Here is a 13,709-nt window from a genome sequence, read left to right as displayed (position 1 = left end):
TTGCAAATTTACTTTGGTTGGCTTTCCACTGATGCAAACAACAATTCAACAGTCCAACAATTTGAACGGCTTCTACGCGCAACTTAGCTGAGGTTCGGTTCGTTCCTATGCCGAAAATGCTTCATATGCCGATGCAAATTTCTTGCAAAATTTCAATTCTTAAGGTGAAAATTCGTAAGAGATGGCCAATGTTTAACTGTAACATGCAAATTCAAAGATTCCACTTTCATTAAAAGTGTCACATCCATTGCATTCTGTCTTTGTCAGACTCTGTCAACCCCCCCCCTCTCTCTGTCCGTTCTTTTCTTGACAAAATGTTTGACAAAAATTAGAGCGATGCAAGTTATACAATATAAGTCAACAATGAATCATGTCAAAAGAATAGAAACATTTTGAAATTTACAGTAATCTGGATAAGTATGTAAGTGTGTATGATCATGCTGAAAACTATCACATTACAACTCCTCACATTTCACATTTCATGCATATTAGTCTTCATTTGAGTGTTTCTCATTAACTCCAGATAAAGATCACTTGTTTCTGTGGGATTTTCTTGACATCATCTTGGTTTTGTCTCACTGCTGAAGCCCATGGGGCACAAACAGTTTACAAAGCATGTTTGGACTTGTACTGTCAAATAAAGATGAGGTGAGGGACACAATAGAATTTCCAAAACATTAGCTGTACATTGAAACACTGTGAAGGCCATAATGAAGAAGTAGAGAAAATGGGGCACCAAATTGACCTCACCATGAACAGGACATTCCTCTACCACAAGATGAAAAGTTAGGAAGTCTAACAAGAGACCTATGTACTAATGCGTCTCTGCATGTGGCATTCAAGCACATTTGATATTTTGCCAAAACCATACATAGTCACCCGAAACCATGTGCCAAAATGTGTGCTGGTCTAATAAGACTAAGATGGAACTTTTTGGGCATAATTCTAAAACATATGGTGCAAAAACGACATTTTTTTATTTACTCAGAAAACACCTTACTCTTGGTGACGCATGGTGGTGGTTGCTTCTCTTCAACTGGGACTGAGGCTCTATTCAATGAGAGAATCATAACCAGCTCCAAATACCACTCTGTTTTTGGCACAGAACCTGCAGGCCTTTGTCAGACATTTGAAAATGAAGAAAAACTTGAACGTTCCAGCATAATAACGACCCAAAGCCCAAATCCAAGTGAAAGAAAAAAGGGCTGGCTTCAGAAGATGATGATCATTGTTTTAGAACGGTTCAGCAGAGCTTAGATCAATTTTTTCTGAAAGTGTGTGAAGAGGACTGTTGCACAGGAGATCTCACAATCTGATAGATCTGAAACGAGTATTAGGTAAGGTGTGTGCACACTTACGTAGCCAGGCTATCTCTTTCTTTATCTTTTTTCCCCCTAAAGCAATTCAATTTGTTTTTCATGTGATTTTTGCTGGTTGCTATCACAGTAAGGTTGGAACGAACATTATTTGTCGTGTTTTTATGTTTTATATCAAAAACCTACAGTTTGAACAAGGCTGTGCAGTTTTATATCCACTCTACAGACTGCAACAGCAGCACTACAGAGCATATTTTTATTGCTAATGCACATGCTCAGAACAAGGACCTTTTACAAGCACTGATGAAGTGTAACATAATGGATATTACAGTCAGCCAAGTGCAGTGATTTAGAACCAAATCTCACATTTTCTTTTTTTTCCTCCCCCTTTTCCTCACACATTTGCTACTGTGACTTGTATCATGTGGAGGGCCAGTTCAGGGTCATAGTTCATGGCTGCAGCTCAAAGGCTGGTCACAGATGGCACCCCGGTCATTTATTTATAGTCAGATTATGAATAGAAACTACTGTTTGTTCTCCAACAAGATCAAAAAGGTCTAGATGGGTTTGTTTTTGAGCAGGCAAGTGTGGTGTCTTGTAGCATGAATGAAAATAGTGTGCAGAGCTGAGAGAGTCTGTAGTAATGCACTGGGGAGAGTGGAGCTTAATATGAAATACATGTGCTAGTGAGAATAGTTCACACATTTACTGACTACAGATGCTTTTAGCACTAGGATTTAAAAAAATCATGTGTGGATATAGATGAATACACACTCTCGCACAGGGTTTTATGTATTTGCACAAGATTAAGCTCTAGTATGTGCAACACAAACCATATAACCTTGACAAACGCACTGTGGACACACTGGGGAGGGGAAAAGAGCTTGTTGAATTTACTTAACAAGCTGTTAAGTACTTTTTCTCCCATGTGGTTGAATTGAGCAACATTAGCACAATAACTTTTCACACAGCTAACATGTGATGGTGTGTAAGTCGAACACTGAGCGAGCATCTGAGCTTAGAGTCGAATCTGTGACGCTGGTGTTTTGCAGCAGCCACATTACCACTGAACTGTTCTACCATGAATGCTTTAAGTGCCTAAATTTAGTACTATAGTTATAGTAACTATCAGTGCCAACGTGCTCATGAGATTTCGCAGTGTAATTGGTTTACCTTAATACTATGTGAATTGATCTTGCTTAATGTACACCGTTCAATCAAGTATTTAAGAAGCTTGTTTAAATCAAGTTTTAATATATATGCTGAAATCAGGTTTTGTTGAGAAACATTATTTAAATGTAATATTTTTTTCTTAACCCTGACACACCGTTTAAGAGATGAGGCAGGGCCGAGCAATCCCTTGAATGAAAATAAAGTGTTTACATGCAAATAGTCCATTTGAAGTGTGTGTAGAAAGACAGAAAGTAGCTCCTTTGTGGCTTCTTAATAATGGCTTTCACCTGCCAGGAGAACCAGCTTTTCAGATTAAAAGACTTCATGGAAGTGTGCATCTCGCAGACGGTTACTTTATTTTAAGAATCAACCGGATAAACACAAGCTTATCCTCCAGGCTTATCAGGACACTATTAGACAGTGTAGACACTGATTTGCATGGGCCAGTTTCAGAGATTAGAGCCAAACCTGTAGTGGAAATGTCACATTTCAGTGTCTCTGCTTCTCGTCCGATAAGCTTGCGTGACAGATGAATGTTTGAAAATGGTGGGGTCCTCGTCTGCCGAAGGAAGGGCTGAAATCTTGGTAAAGACAAGCACATGAAGTGCCTTGAGTCATGATTTGGCAACTTTGTATGTTGCTTTCAGAAACAGGAAGCGAGGGAGCGACTTGAATAACTTGACTGATTTGCACAAGAGCCAGTAGTTACTGTGATACACCACGCCCATGTCTAAGCTACAGAAACTCAACAGTATCTCAGCAAAGCAGCCAAGTCCTGAGAATAGCTTGAGAGTAGCTTGTTGAGGATTGCTCAGTGTGCACTGGTCACAGCCTGGTACCAGCACTGATTGCAATAAATAAATATGGGAAATAAAACTTCTAAAATGTCTCCGCAGGGGTGGACAAATTTGTAATTCATCAGCTAGCCCAAATAAACGAGAAAATCCTAATTGACTCGGTTTAAAACAGGCAGATAATCTATATTATAAGGGATGATGAGGTAGTTAAGTGTGTGCGTGTGTGTATATGTGTGTGTGTGTGTGTATGTATATATATATATATATATATATATATATATATATATATATATATATATATATATCACATATATCACACATATATACATACACACCCACATATAGTCACTCTTTTTTAATACTTTTATATTATTTCATGTATACACACATTTCACTGTCATCTTTCATGTTCATCTACGCGGCTTCGACATATGAAGGCTTCATCCTGGACTTCCATAAAGTTTTTGCAGTTTAAAAGAGAATATTTGGTGCCCTCAATGACTCGACATGTACAGCTGATTTTATGACCTGATTTATCTCCCACATTGCTTATGCACTTTCACATTGACTGCATTTTGACCTTTAAGTATCTCTAATCTTACAGATTTAAAAAACAAATGGAGGAATTTTGAATCACAGCCTTGCCATGGTTTCAATTGTATAGCTTGCTCCAGGACCTTTGTGTAACAATGTATAGCTGATTTGCAGCTGTGTGGGTGTGTATGTGTAGCCTTCTTTGCTGATAACACGAGTGTCTATAAATCACTACCAAGCCTGTTACAGTATAGTTAGTTCAAGGTGTGTAACTGTCTTAACTAAAAAATGATAATGAGAATGAACGTTAAGGAAGGCACAACTCTTGTCTTGACTTGGTTTTTCGATTTCCCACAATGCTGTGGTCTATTCTTCAGTGCGGTTACTGTAATCTTCCTTGTACGCTAACATTTAAATAGCATGCCTTACAATGCCGTACAAATCCGTCTACAGCAATTACAAGCTCCTTCAGCGTATAAATCCCATGTTTCTCTCCAAATTACCATGTTGATGTGCTCCAAGTTGAAGACACAAAATAGACAGTAGGCAATTCATATGATTTACCAAGTAACTATTCTGACATTCTGTCATTGAAATTTCTTACTAATCCCCAGGGCTGAAAAAAGTAAAGTAAATGTTGGTTTTGCTCAAACAATGAGCAAAAGAAGTTTTAGCCTACATAACTTTCTCATCACAGAAATAACTAGTCTAGCAGAAAAAGAAGTTTTGGTGGTTAGGGATAATAGTTTATAAGTTTATTCAGTCAGTAACTACTTCATTCTGGTCAAGGTCACAGTGCATCTAGAACTGATCCCAAATACAATGTGAAGCTGTGGACTGTGACAGGACAGTTTAGAGTAGTTGGTCTGTTTGCCTGCTTGATTTTAGGAGGTGGGACAAAATCGGAGAACTCCACACAGACAGTAACTTGGGCTCTGGATGAAACTCTGCTTCCATGAGTCGGCATGTGTGCCATGGTGCGGTATATCTAACACATCAACAGGCACAATCCCCCTCACACGCGCACACATACTCGCACACACATACCTATTCACACACTACAAGCTAGAGAGCTTACAAGAGGGAGGAAACCAGAGTACCACCCGAAGCACTGGGTGAACATGCACGCAGGGCGGAGACAATAATCGAACCCCCAACCCTTGAGGTATAAGGCAAATGTGCTAACTACTAAGCGTTGTCTGTATATAAAGCAGCAAATGATTCAGGTTCAAGGTGCTACTGCTGTTTCTATTGTATAAATAATGTGTCAAACCACACAAGACATCTGACTAAGATTATTGAGTGATGTGGCATGGTGTAAGATGAGTGTTTGAGGTTGCTGTGGAGTTTGCATGAAGGTGGTTAGCTACATTATAGCTCGATTTAAGAATGCGAAACATTTCTAGGCTGCTTTGACTACATCTCTGGGTTAAGCAAGAATGACTACATTCATTATGATAATGTAATTTTGACCAAAATTATTATATTACTGAAATGTAACAGTTTCTGGAAGTGTCCCGGGGAGTGTGTCCTGGGAGTGAACTGCTCAGCCGCACTTGGCTACACTGTTTATCTGCATTGAAAATATTTTTTGAAGGTTGTTTTTAATCTTCAGTCTTATCACCTGGAACCATTTTGTTTAATATCAAGTCCTTTCTGTAACCAGTGTGTTAGCAAGCAGTACAACGTCAGTTTGATATGTTACTGTTATGCATTCACCCTGTAATAGCTGTGTGTTTGTTTTTTGACAGTATTAATGATGTGAAATTCAACTCACACTACTGTTATTGTGGACACTTAAATCCCATCACGTATGTTCCACGCAGCAGGAGGCCACATTTTGTCCAGTGATAAAATCTGTGGCAGCATGGTGGCACAGCAGGTAGTGATGCCACCTCACAGCTCATGGTTTGATCCGCAGCTTGGCTTACTGTGTGCGTGGAGTTTTGCATGTTCTCCTGTCTGTGTGGGTTTTACCCCTCCTGCCCCTCTCCCCCCCCCCCCCCTTCCCCTTTAAACATGCCAGTAGGTGAATTGGCTACATCCCATGGTGTGTGTGTATGTGTGTTTGGTGCCCTGTGATGTCCTATCCAGGGTGTATTCGCACTTCGCAACCAGTGTGGCATGTCTTTCATCCGAGAACATTCTCTGTTCCAGACAAGAGTTTGCTTTCAGCACATTTGCATCTCAGTTCTCGTATTCTGACACTTTCAGTGTATTAATGTATTTGTTCCGGTTATGGAATGCTGACACGGAGTATAGACATTACACCAGATTATTTGTGTGTGTCTTATAATGAGGTCTCTGTGCTTTTAAAAAAGGAACAGATTTGCAGAAAAGCATTATGCAGAAAATGAAAGACTCATGGCACCTTGTTGGTATTTGGACAATGTATTATTTTAAAGGCACAGCACATTCCTAATTTAGGAATCTTCACACTAAGATGACATTATCCAAAATCCCATACATATGGGTTAGGATAAAGGGGATCAGTGAGAAGAACTGTATTGATTTGTAGTGATCAATTTGTGTCAGCAAAAGGATTTTTTCTGATGGCCACAGCTTTTCCTTTAATTTGTCACTTGTGTGTACTTAAAGTGTAACATAATCTCATGCGGCATACTATTTAAATACCAAACAGGCCTGATTAACCGCATTGTCTCTTTCTGTTTCTATCCACCACCCTCCACCCCCTCTCTGTCAGGATGCTCGAGGCCACATGGTTTCGAATCGTCTAAGCATGATGGGTCTCAGCATGGACCTGTCCGACACCATGGTGCAGCAGAAGCTGGACGAAATCAAGGACCAGATCAAGCGTGAGCTCCGCAAAGAGCTCAAGATCAAGGAAGGAGCCGAGAACCTGCGCAAAGCTACCACAGACAAGAAGAGCCTGGCTTATGTAGACAACATGCTAAAGAAGAGTAATAAGAAGGTGGAGGAGCTGCACCAGGAACTGCAGGAACTCAACGCTCATATCGTGGTCAAAGACCTTGACGAGCTCCGAGGTAAACTTTTACTTTTGGTGCAAAGGGACATAGATTAAAATGAATATAATAAGCCATGTACCAAAAAAAAAACAACCAACAAGGAATGGTAAAACACAAGATCATTGTTCAAAGTCCAGATCTATAGCTCTGTGTTGTAAAGTGATAACAGTGCTGTATAAAAAGGGAACTCCTCAACCTGATTTCTCTGATAACCTTCTAGTTATAATTACTCTTTGTCTTTAAGCATTAAAAACCATCAAATACACAATATGGCGAAAGAATATGGAAACATGACCACCACGTTGCATGTACCTGTTAAACATCCCATTCCAGGTCATTCAGCCTCAAGAGCATTAGTGAGAACAGACACTGATGTAGGCTGGGGCACAGTCAGTGTGCGGTGGGGTTGACGTCAGGGTTCTTTGCAGGACACTCGATTTTTTTTCCCCATTTGTTGCAGAATCTAATATCTGATATGTTTTGGATGATATCTAATCGATTAGGATTTATATACATATGTAGATATCGGGCAATCCCTGACTCTAAAGAAAGATTTTTAACTTTACTGATAAATCCTTGAACTTTGCCCAGAGTCACAGTATGGGATATAAAATATTATATTCTCTTTTGATAGAAATAGCGTACATACACCTTATATGAATAAAATTTTGTCTACTTTGTCGTTTGTAACATAATGTAAAGGGAAGATGAGACAAATGCTTAAACAATTGCACAGACAATAAACAGTGCATTAAAGTCTTATACATAAACGTATTAGTTACATGGCAAAATGTAGAAAAATAGAGTTAATGATTCAAAGGACTTAAGGTAATAGGGGTGTGGGGGTTTGATCAAATCAGTGACTGTGGTAAGAATCAGAAGAACTATCTGATTGCTGATACGTAATGACTGACTGACTGCTTACACTGAAAAATACGACTGCAGAACCCTTGATTCTCGATTAGCTCAAATAATTGCAGTTATAATTTTGTGATAATCGTGACAGACTGATCTCTCACGTTCTGGATCTTCATCGCGATATCTCTCTCTCTCTCTCTCTCTCTCGCGCACACTTTACTTGCTCACTCACTCACTCACTCACTCACTCACTCTCTGTCACACTGTATTTGTACCCCTGACTGTCTGTCTGCCTGTCTCTCTCTGTCTGTCTCTCTTTTCTCACTCACTCATTCTTTTTTACATGCTCACTCACTCTCTGTCACACTGTATTTGTACCCCTGACTGTCTGTCTGCCTGTCTCTCTCTGTCTGTCTGTCTCTCTTTTCTCACTCACTCATTCTTTTTAACATGCTCACTCTCACTCACTCACTCACTCCTTTTTTCATCCCTCCCTCCCACCCTCACTTACTGTTTTTTTTTTAACTCACTCACTCATTCACTCTCTGTCACACTATATCTGTACCCCTGCCTGTCTTTCTCTCTCTCTCTCTCTCTCTCTCTCGCTTGCTCGCTCACTCGCTGTGTGTGTGTGTGTGTGTGTGTGTGTGTGTGTGTGTGTGTATGTATGTATGTTTGCGTGTATGTATGTTTGAGTAGAATGGTGGGAAAGATCTCTAGCACTGCATAACAAGCCAGTGATTGCACAATCTCTCACGCTTTGTTAGGAATCCTTCCTCCTCTGCTTCGTTTAATGAAGTTGAGCAGGAGGAGACCTGTGGGATTCACAGCCAGGGTCATGACCTCTGTGTATATATCCTCTCTTTTAACAATGGACATTGTCACAAAGCAGCTTTATAGAAATCCGGATTAGATTTAAATCCTTAATGAGCAAGCCAGAGGCAGTAGCGTCAAGAAAAAAAAAAAGCCTTCGTGAGACAACATGAGGAAGAAATCTTGAGAGGAACCAGATTAGGTTAGTTAGAAATGTTTGTGGGAATGAACAGATGAAAAATGTAACTGAGTGTGATTAAAAACATGAACAAAATTACTATAAATTTTTTATTTTATTTTTTTTTTATCATTTTTGCTTCCAGTGTGACTGAGGAAAATATTGCCTAAAGATTTTCTCAGTAGGCCTAAACAAATCTGCTCTAACCAGGTTTTTCTGAAAATCTGTGTATTTATCCTACAAATCCAGAGGTAACAAAGAAGATCCATGTGCCAGATTGATGGAAATAAAGTTCTTGTTAGGTGAACCTCATCTTGGATAAAAAGTACTTAATGTACACTCTCAATAGTGAAGGCATCAGTCTATACTTTTGTGTTGATGGGCTGGTTCCCATTACAAGTACATCCTCTGGTATGTATGTATGTATGTATGTATGTATGTATGTATGTATGTATGTATGTATGTATGTATGTATGTATGTATGTATGTATGTATGTATGTATGTATGTATGTATGTATGTATGTATGTATGTATGTATGTATGTATGTATCTTTATACAGTTAAATTAGAGTATTCAAGATGCATGATTGTACTTTCACTGATGTAGCTTTTAAAAATCTGATGTATAATCACCCCAGTGATGAGCAAAATCCAGTTTGGTACCTTCCTGTCTGAGTGAGTATAAAGGGTAACAAAATAGTTTACAAAAATCATAGAAACTCTTACAACGTTGGAAATATTAGCACTGAAGTATGAACTGATAAATGGACAGATGTAATCACCCACTGCAAAGATAAACTGCAAATATTCATGACTAAGCATTCATTACTAAAATTGCCTGCACATTACTTAAACACCACACCAGCCCAACTTTAAAAAAAATGACCAAATTAGACCAGAATTAGTAATCCATATTTCATAATCCATATCAACTATCAAGTTTACCAAGGAATCATGATATTAGTTGAATATGCACTGCATCCAGACCTGTTTGCTTCAGGATTCTTAAATATTCTTCTGGCAGTAACTCTGTACAACGTAGATGAGCAGCTCAAAGAGAAAGAAACCAGCTTTGAGATTTTAGCCTGTGGACACAGCTTTCTTCAATAGCATCATTTCCATACTTGCTTTTTACACAACGCCTGCAGCTAATACAGAGATTCATTTTTCATTTGATTCGTTTGACTGTGTTACTTGGTATATAATGTTCACAGTCTTTGGGACATCTAGCTGAAGTTTTTCGTACCCCAAAGTAACGTGGCTTGTATTCGAAATCACATCGCGACAGTACTTACTGCATTTGATTTAGTATCTACTGTAGTCGACTCCGTACATCCTGCGTTCCACTCCATACATCCTGCATTTGACTCCGTACTTCCTGCATTTGCCTCCATATGTCCTACGTTCGACTCTGTATATCCCATATTAGACTTCGTATGTCCTGCATTAGGCTCTGTACATCCCGCATTAGACTTCGTATGTCCTGCATTAGGCTCTGTACATCCCGCATTAGACTTCGTATGTCCTGCATTGGACTCTGTACTTCCTGCATTAGACTCTGTATGTTCTGCATTAGACTCTGTACATCCTGCATTAGACTCCGTATGTTCTGCATTAGACTCTGTACATCCTGCATTAGACTACACATGTCCTGCATTAGAGACCGTATGTCCTGCATTAGTATGTCCTGCATTCGACTCAGAATGTCCTGCATTAGTATGTCCTGCATTAGACTCCGTATGTCCTGCATTAGACTCCGTACGTCCTGCATTAGACTCCGTACGTCCTGCATTAGACTCCGTATGTCCTGCATTCGTACGTCCTGCATTAGACTCCGTACATCCTGCATTCGACTCTGTATGCCATGCATTCGACTCTGTATGCCATGCATTCGACTCTGTCCTGCATTCGACTCCATACATCCTGCATTTGATTCTGTGCATCCTCCATTCATCTCTGTACCTACTGCATTTGATTCATTGTCCACTGCATTTGATTCAGCACCTACTGCATTCGACTCGGAACCTACTGTGTTTGACTGTGTTACCTAATGCGTTTACTGCATTTTATTCAGTACCCTCTGCTCAGTCACTGATACAGTATGTACCTATCAGTATATGTTTGTAGCATGAATACAATCCAGACATACTACATCCATCATGTTGGCATGGTCATGTGACCTACAATGTTATTATGACTGCAAAAGCACAACCCCCAAAAAAAACACTGTGCGTCCTTGTTTAAACTTTTTACATGTTAATAGTTTACTCAGGGGTTTTTAAGAAAACACAATTCAGCCACAAGGATCAAATTTTAATACCTATAGCACTTACACTCAGCTCTTCAGTGGCAGTCCCATTGCATTATGGGATAGCACATTGTGCACTGTTTCCATACTGCAGAATCACAGTGGAAGCAGCAGATATGTTTTAAAGAATACTAATAATCAGGACATACTACTCCTTTGGTGTACTGCTTTTTGTTTACTGTATAGTAGGGTAGCAGTGATATTCGGTTGCAGCTAGGTTGATTTTTAACATGAGAATTTATTTTGGTGGTTAAAGTCAGTATTAGTGGTAAGTTCATGCTGGTATACTAATTATGTTCCAGCATTCTAACCGGAATGCCCTCATTTAGAAGCAAGAACGATCTCTCTAGTTTTTGCAGTTTCCTGTTTGCTGTACTGGTTTTTTGTTTGACCAGTTCCTGAAAGCTCTCTTTGTTTCTCAGCTGTAGTAGTGTTGTTACTAGCATAATATTTACCAAGAGAACAAGTTGTAATGCATGCATGCATGACGCATGCTCAACGCCTTGTCTCGGTTGGTTTCTGTTTCTTCATACTCATCTGTCATTCATTTAACGTCAGAAACGCTGTTGACTAATAAAAGGCTAGTTCAGAAAGTAGCCTGTGATCTCCTGTACTACTGAATGTTGTGATTTGCTTCTGGCTGCAGTTTCATACACCAAACACAGTTTGTCTATAATCAGCTTGCTTTCTTTTTTCTTTCTTTCTTTTTATTCTCTATACAAATATAAAGATTATATGAAGGAAATTTAAAGTGTTTGAGATGTTGATGATGATTTTTTACATAATTATGCCTCTTAGTTTTTCTGCCTTTGCATCATTACACTTCTGGTTGCAGTGTGAAGAAGTCTGGGTCACTGTTCATATGTCACTAAAATTATCGGTAATGGTTTAACTCCATGAAGATACTGTAGATCCTTCTGATATATTTAAACTACACAGTCTGCTTTGTGTTTCCATTTTTGGCTGTTTGTTTGTTAGTACAGCAACATACACTGATTTTTCACACTGGCAGTTTAGTCTGAAACATTCTGATCATGGCTTTGCATGTAAGACTGGTGAATGTGGACTAGGAAAGCACATCACAGTACCAAATCTGAGATTAGCTGTAGGAGGTGGTGTGAGTCCAGGTTGCACTGGATCTGTGCCGCGAATCCGATAAATGTGAACACAACTCGTACTCGTGTCCACACTTGTTCAAGATGTAAAGTAACCCTTGTATGTGTTTTAGTCGATGACAACATCATTTATTTCCACAACACGTTGAGAAGAGGTGAGCTGCCTGATTCAGATGTGGAGCAAAAAAACAACAATGGTGTAGTCATGTAGAAAGCAAATGCATTGGGGTTAGAATCAAGTAAGTTGTTCAGTGACGGAGAAACGTGACCAGGGCTGTGGGGGAACATTTACACTTGGATTCAGACAGCAGCAAACATGCTTAGTTTGAAAATTGTCTTGGTGTCACATGGTATCAGATTTTAATGTCTGAGTATTTCTGCAGAGTACGAGTAGATGTGCATGGTACTGAACCAGAGCCTGTATTAGGGACTGATGATAGTATCAGGACTCACTCATAGATTCCAATATCTGTCTATTTGGAGGATTTAAATGTTTGGCATAAATACATTGTGTTGTATCTTGTAATACGTTATCAGAGCAAGGCACCAAAATGTCTTTCTTTGTCCATGCTTGTAAACCAGATAAAGCAGTGAACGTTTCCTCAGCAAAACAAAAACAGGAGCTTGAATTAAGACAGTGAAATAGTGGGTCATTGATCTGGGCTATTTCTCTATACAGGGATTTTCCACCGCTGATCAACACACATGTACATGCAGTTTCTCATTCATTTCATTTCATTTCATTTCATTTCAGTTTTTTAATGTGCTTAGCTTAAGAACTTGTTGGGTTTATTGATGGTTCCGACTTTGGTTTTGCAAAGTGTTCGTGTTCTTGTTAACAGATTGACTACATCCTGTCTACATCCTGTGCTATAATACTGTATGTACAATACTGTATGTCTGGCCATGCCCTATTCTTTACCCTTCCTCAGAGCCATGGGCGGTGCTATAGTCAGTTAATGATGGTCTGTGTCATTGAAGGACAATGACTGATTAGGCTTGTGAGACCATGTGCAATAAGTGTTGATATCAATATCACCCAATATACCGAATTGAGAAGGTCATTAGTTTGTTTAATATTCCATATTTTGTCTTGCTGTATATCACAGGTAGGCCTGTGAAAAGGAGAAACCTTCCTGTTACCTCTGAACGTGCGTTTGTGCGTGCTTGTCCTGACACGAGAGCATGATCTCATCACTCAGGATTTCTGAGCAGTTCTGTTACGTGTGTGTGTATGTATGTGTGGGTGGGTACTTTGGTTGATGGTGTAGGAAAAGCCAAGGAGTAGGAGTGTAAAAATGATCTAATCTATGTTCTTGGCCCCTAATTTACAGCATGTCAGCGAGTTCGACCGTCAAGCACATGCCACCGGTGACACAGTGCTCCCAGCAGGTTACATGCGGTCTTAAACATTAAACTAATGCTTTCCAGTCTGTACTGTCCAGAAAGGTCGAAGTGTTGTCTGGAAAAGCTCCTCCTCGTGTTTTCCTTTGCCCCCTCTTTCAGTTTGTTTTCTCCCCTGTGGTGTTCTGACTGTGTGTGTTATTTATTGTATTTATTGAGTGGTGCACTGCTGAAGGTGTGCTCGCTCTCTCTCTCTCTCTCTCTCTCTCTCTCTCTCTCTCTGTG

At 39.5% G+C, this 13,709-nt stretch overlaps 1 protein-coding gene across 2 annotated transcripts in view; it reads left to right on the top strand.

The window, feature by feature from the left end:
• Positions 1 to 13,709, top strand: part of pkn2b (protein kinase N2b) — a 46,996-nt gene that overhangs the window by 9,379 nt on the left and 23,908 nt on the right. For both annotated transcript variants that reach the window (XM_058402608.1, XM_058402607.1), the window contains exon 2: positions 6,525 to 6,825. In XM_058402608.1, the coding sequence (XP_058258591.1) occupies positions 6,525 to 6,825 (301 nt within the window). The remainder of the gene's footprint in view (positions 1 to 6,524; positions 6,826 to 13,709) is intronic.

Source organism: Hemibagrus wyckioides, linkage group LG11, assembly GCF_019097595.1.
Source record: "Hemibagrus wyckioides isolate EC202008001 linkage group LG11, SWU_Hwy_1.0, whole genome shotgun sequence".
Taxonomy (NCBI): Eukaryota; Metazoa; Chordata; class Actinopteri; order Siluriformes; family Bagridae; genus Hemibagrus; species Hemibagrus wyckioides.
This window is presented reverse-complemented; position numbering and strand designations above follow the sequence as displayed.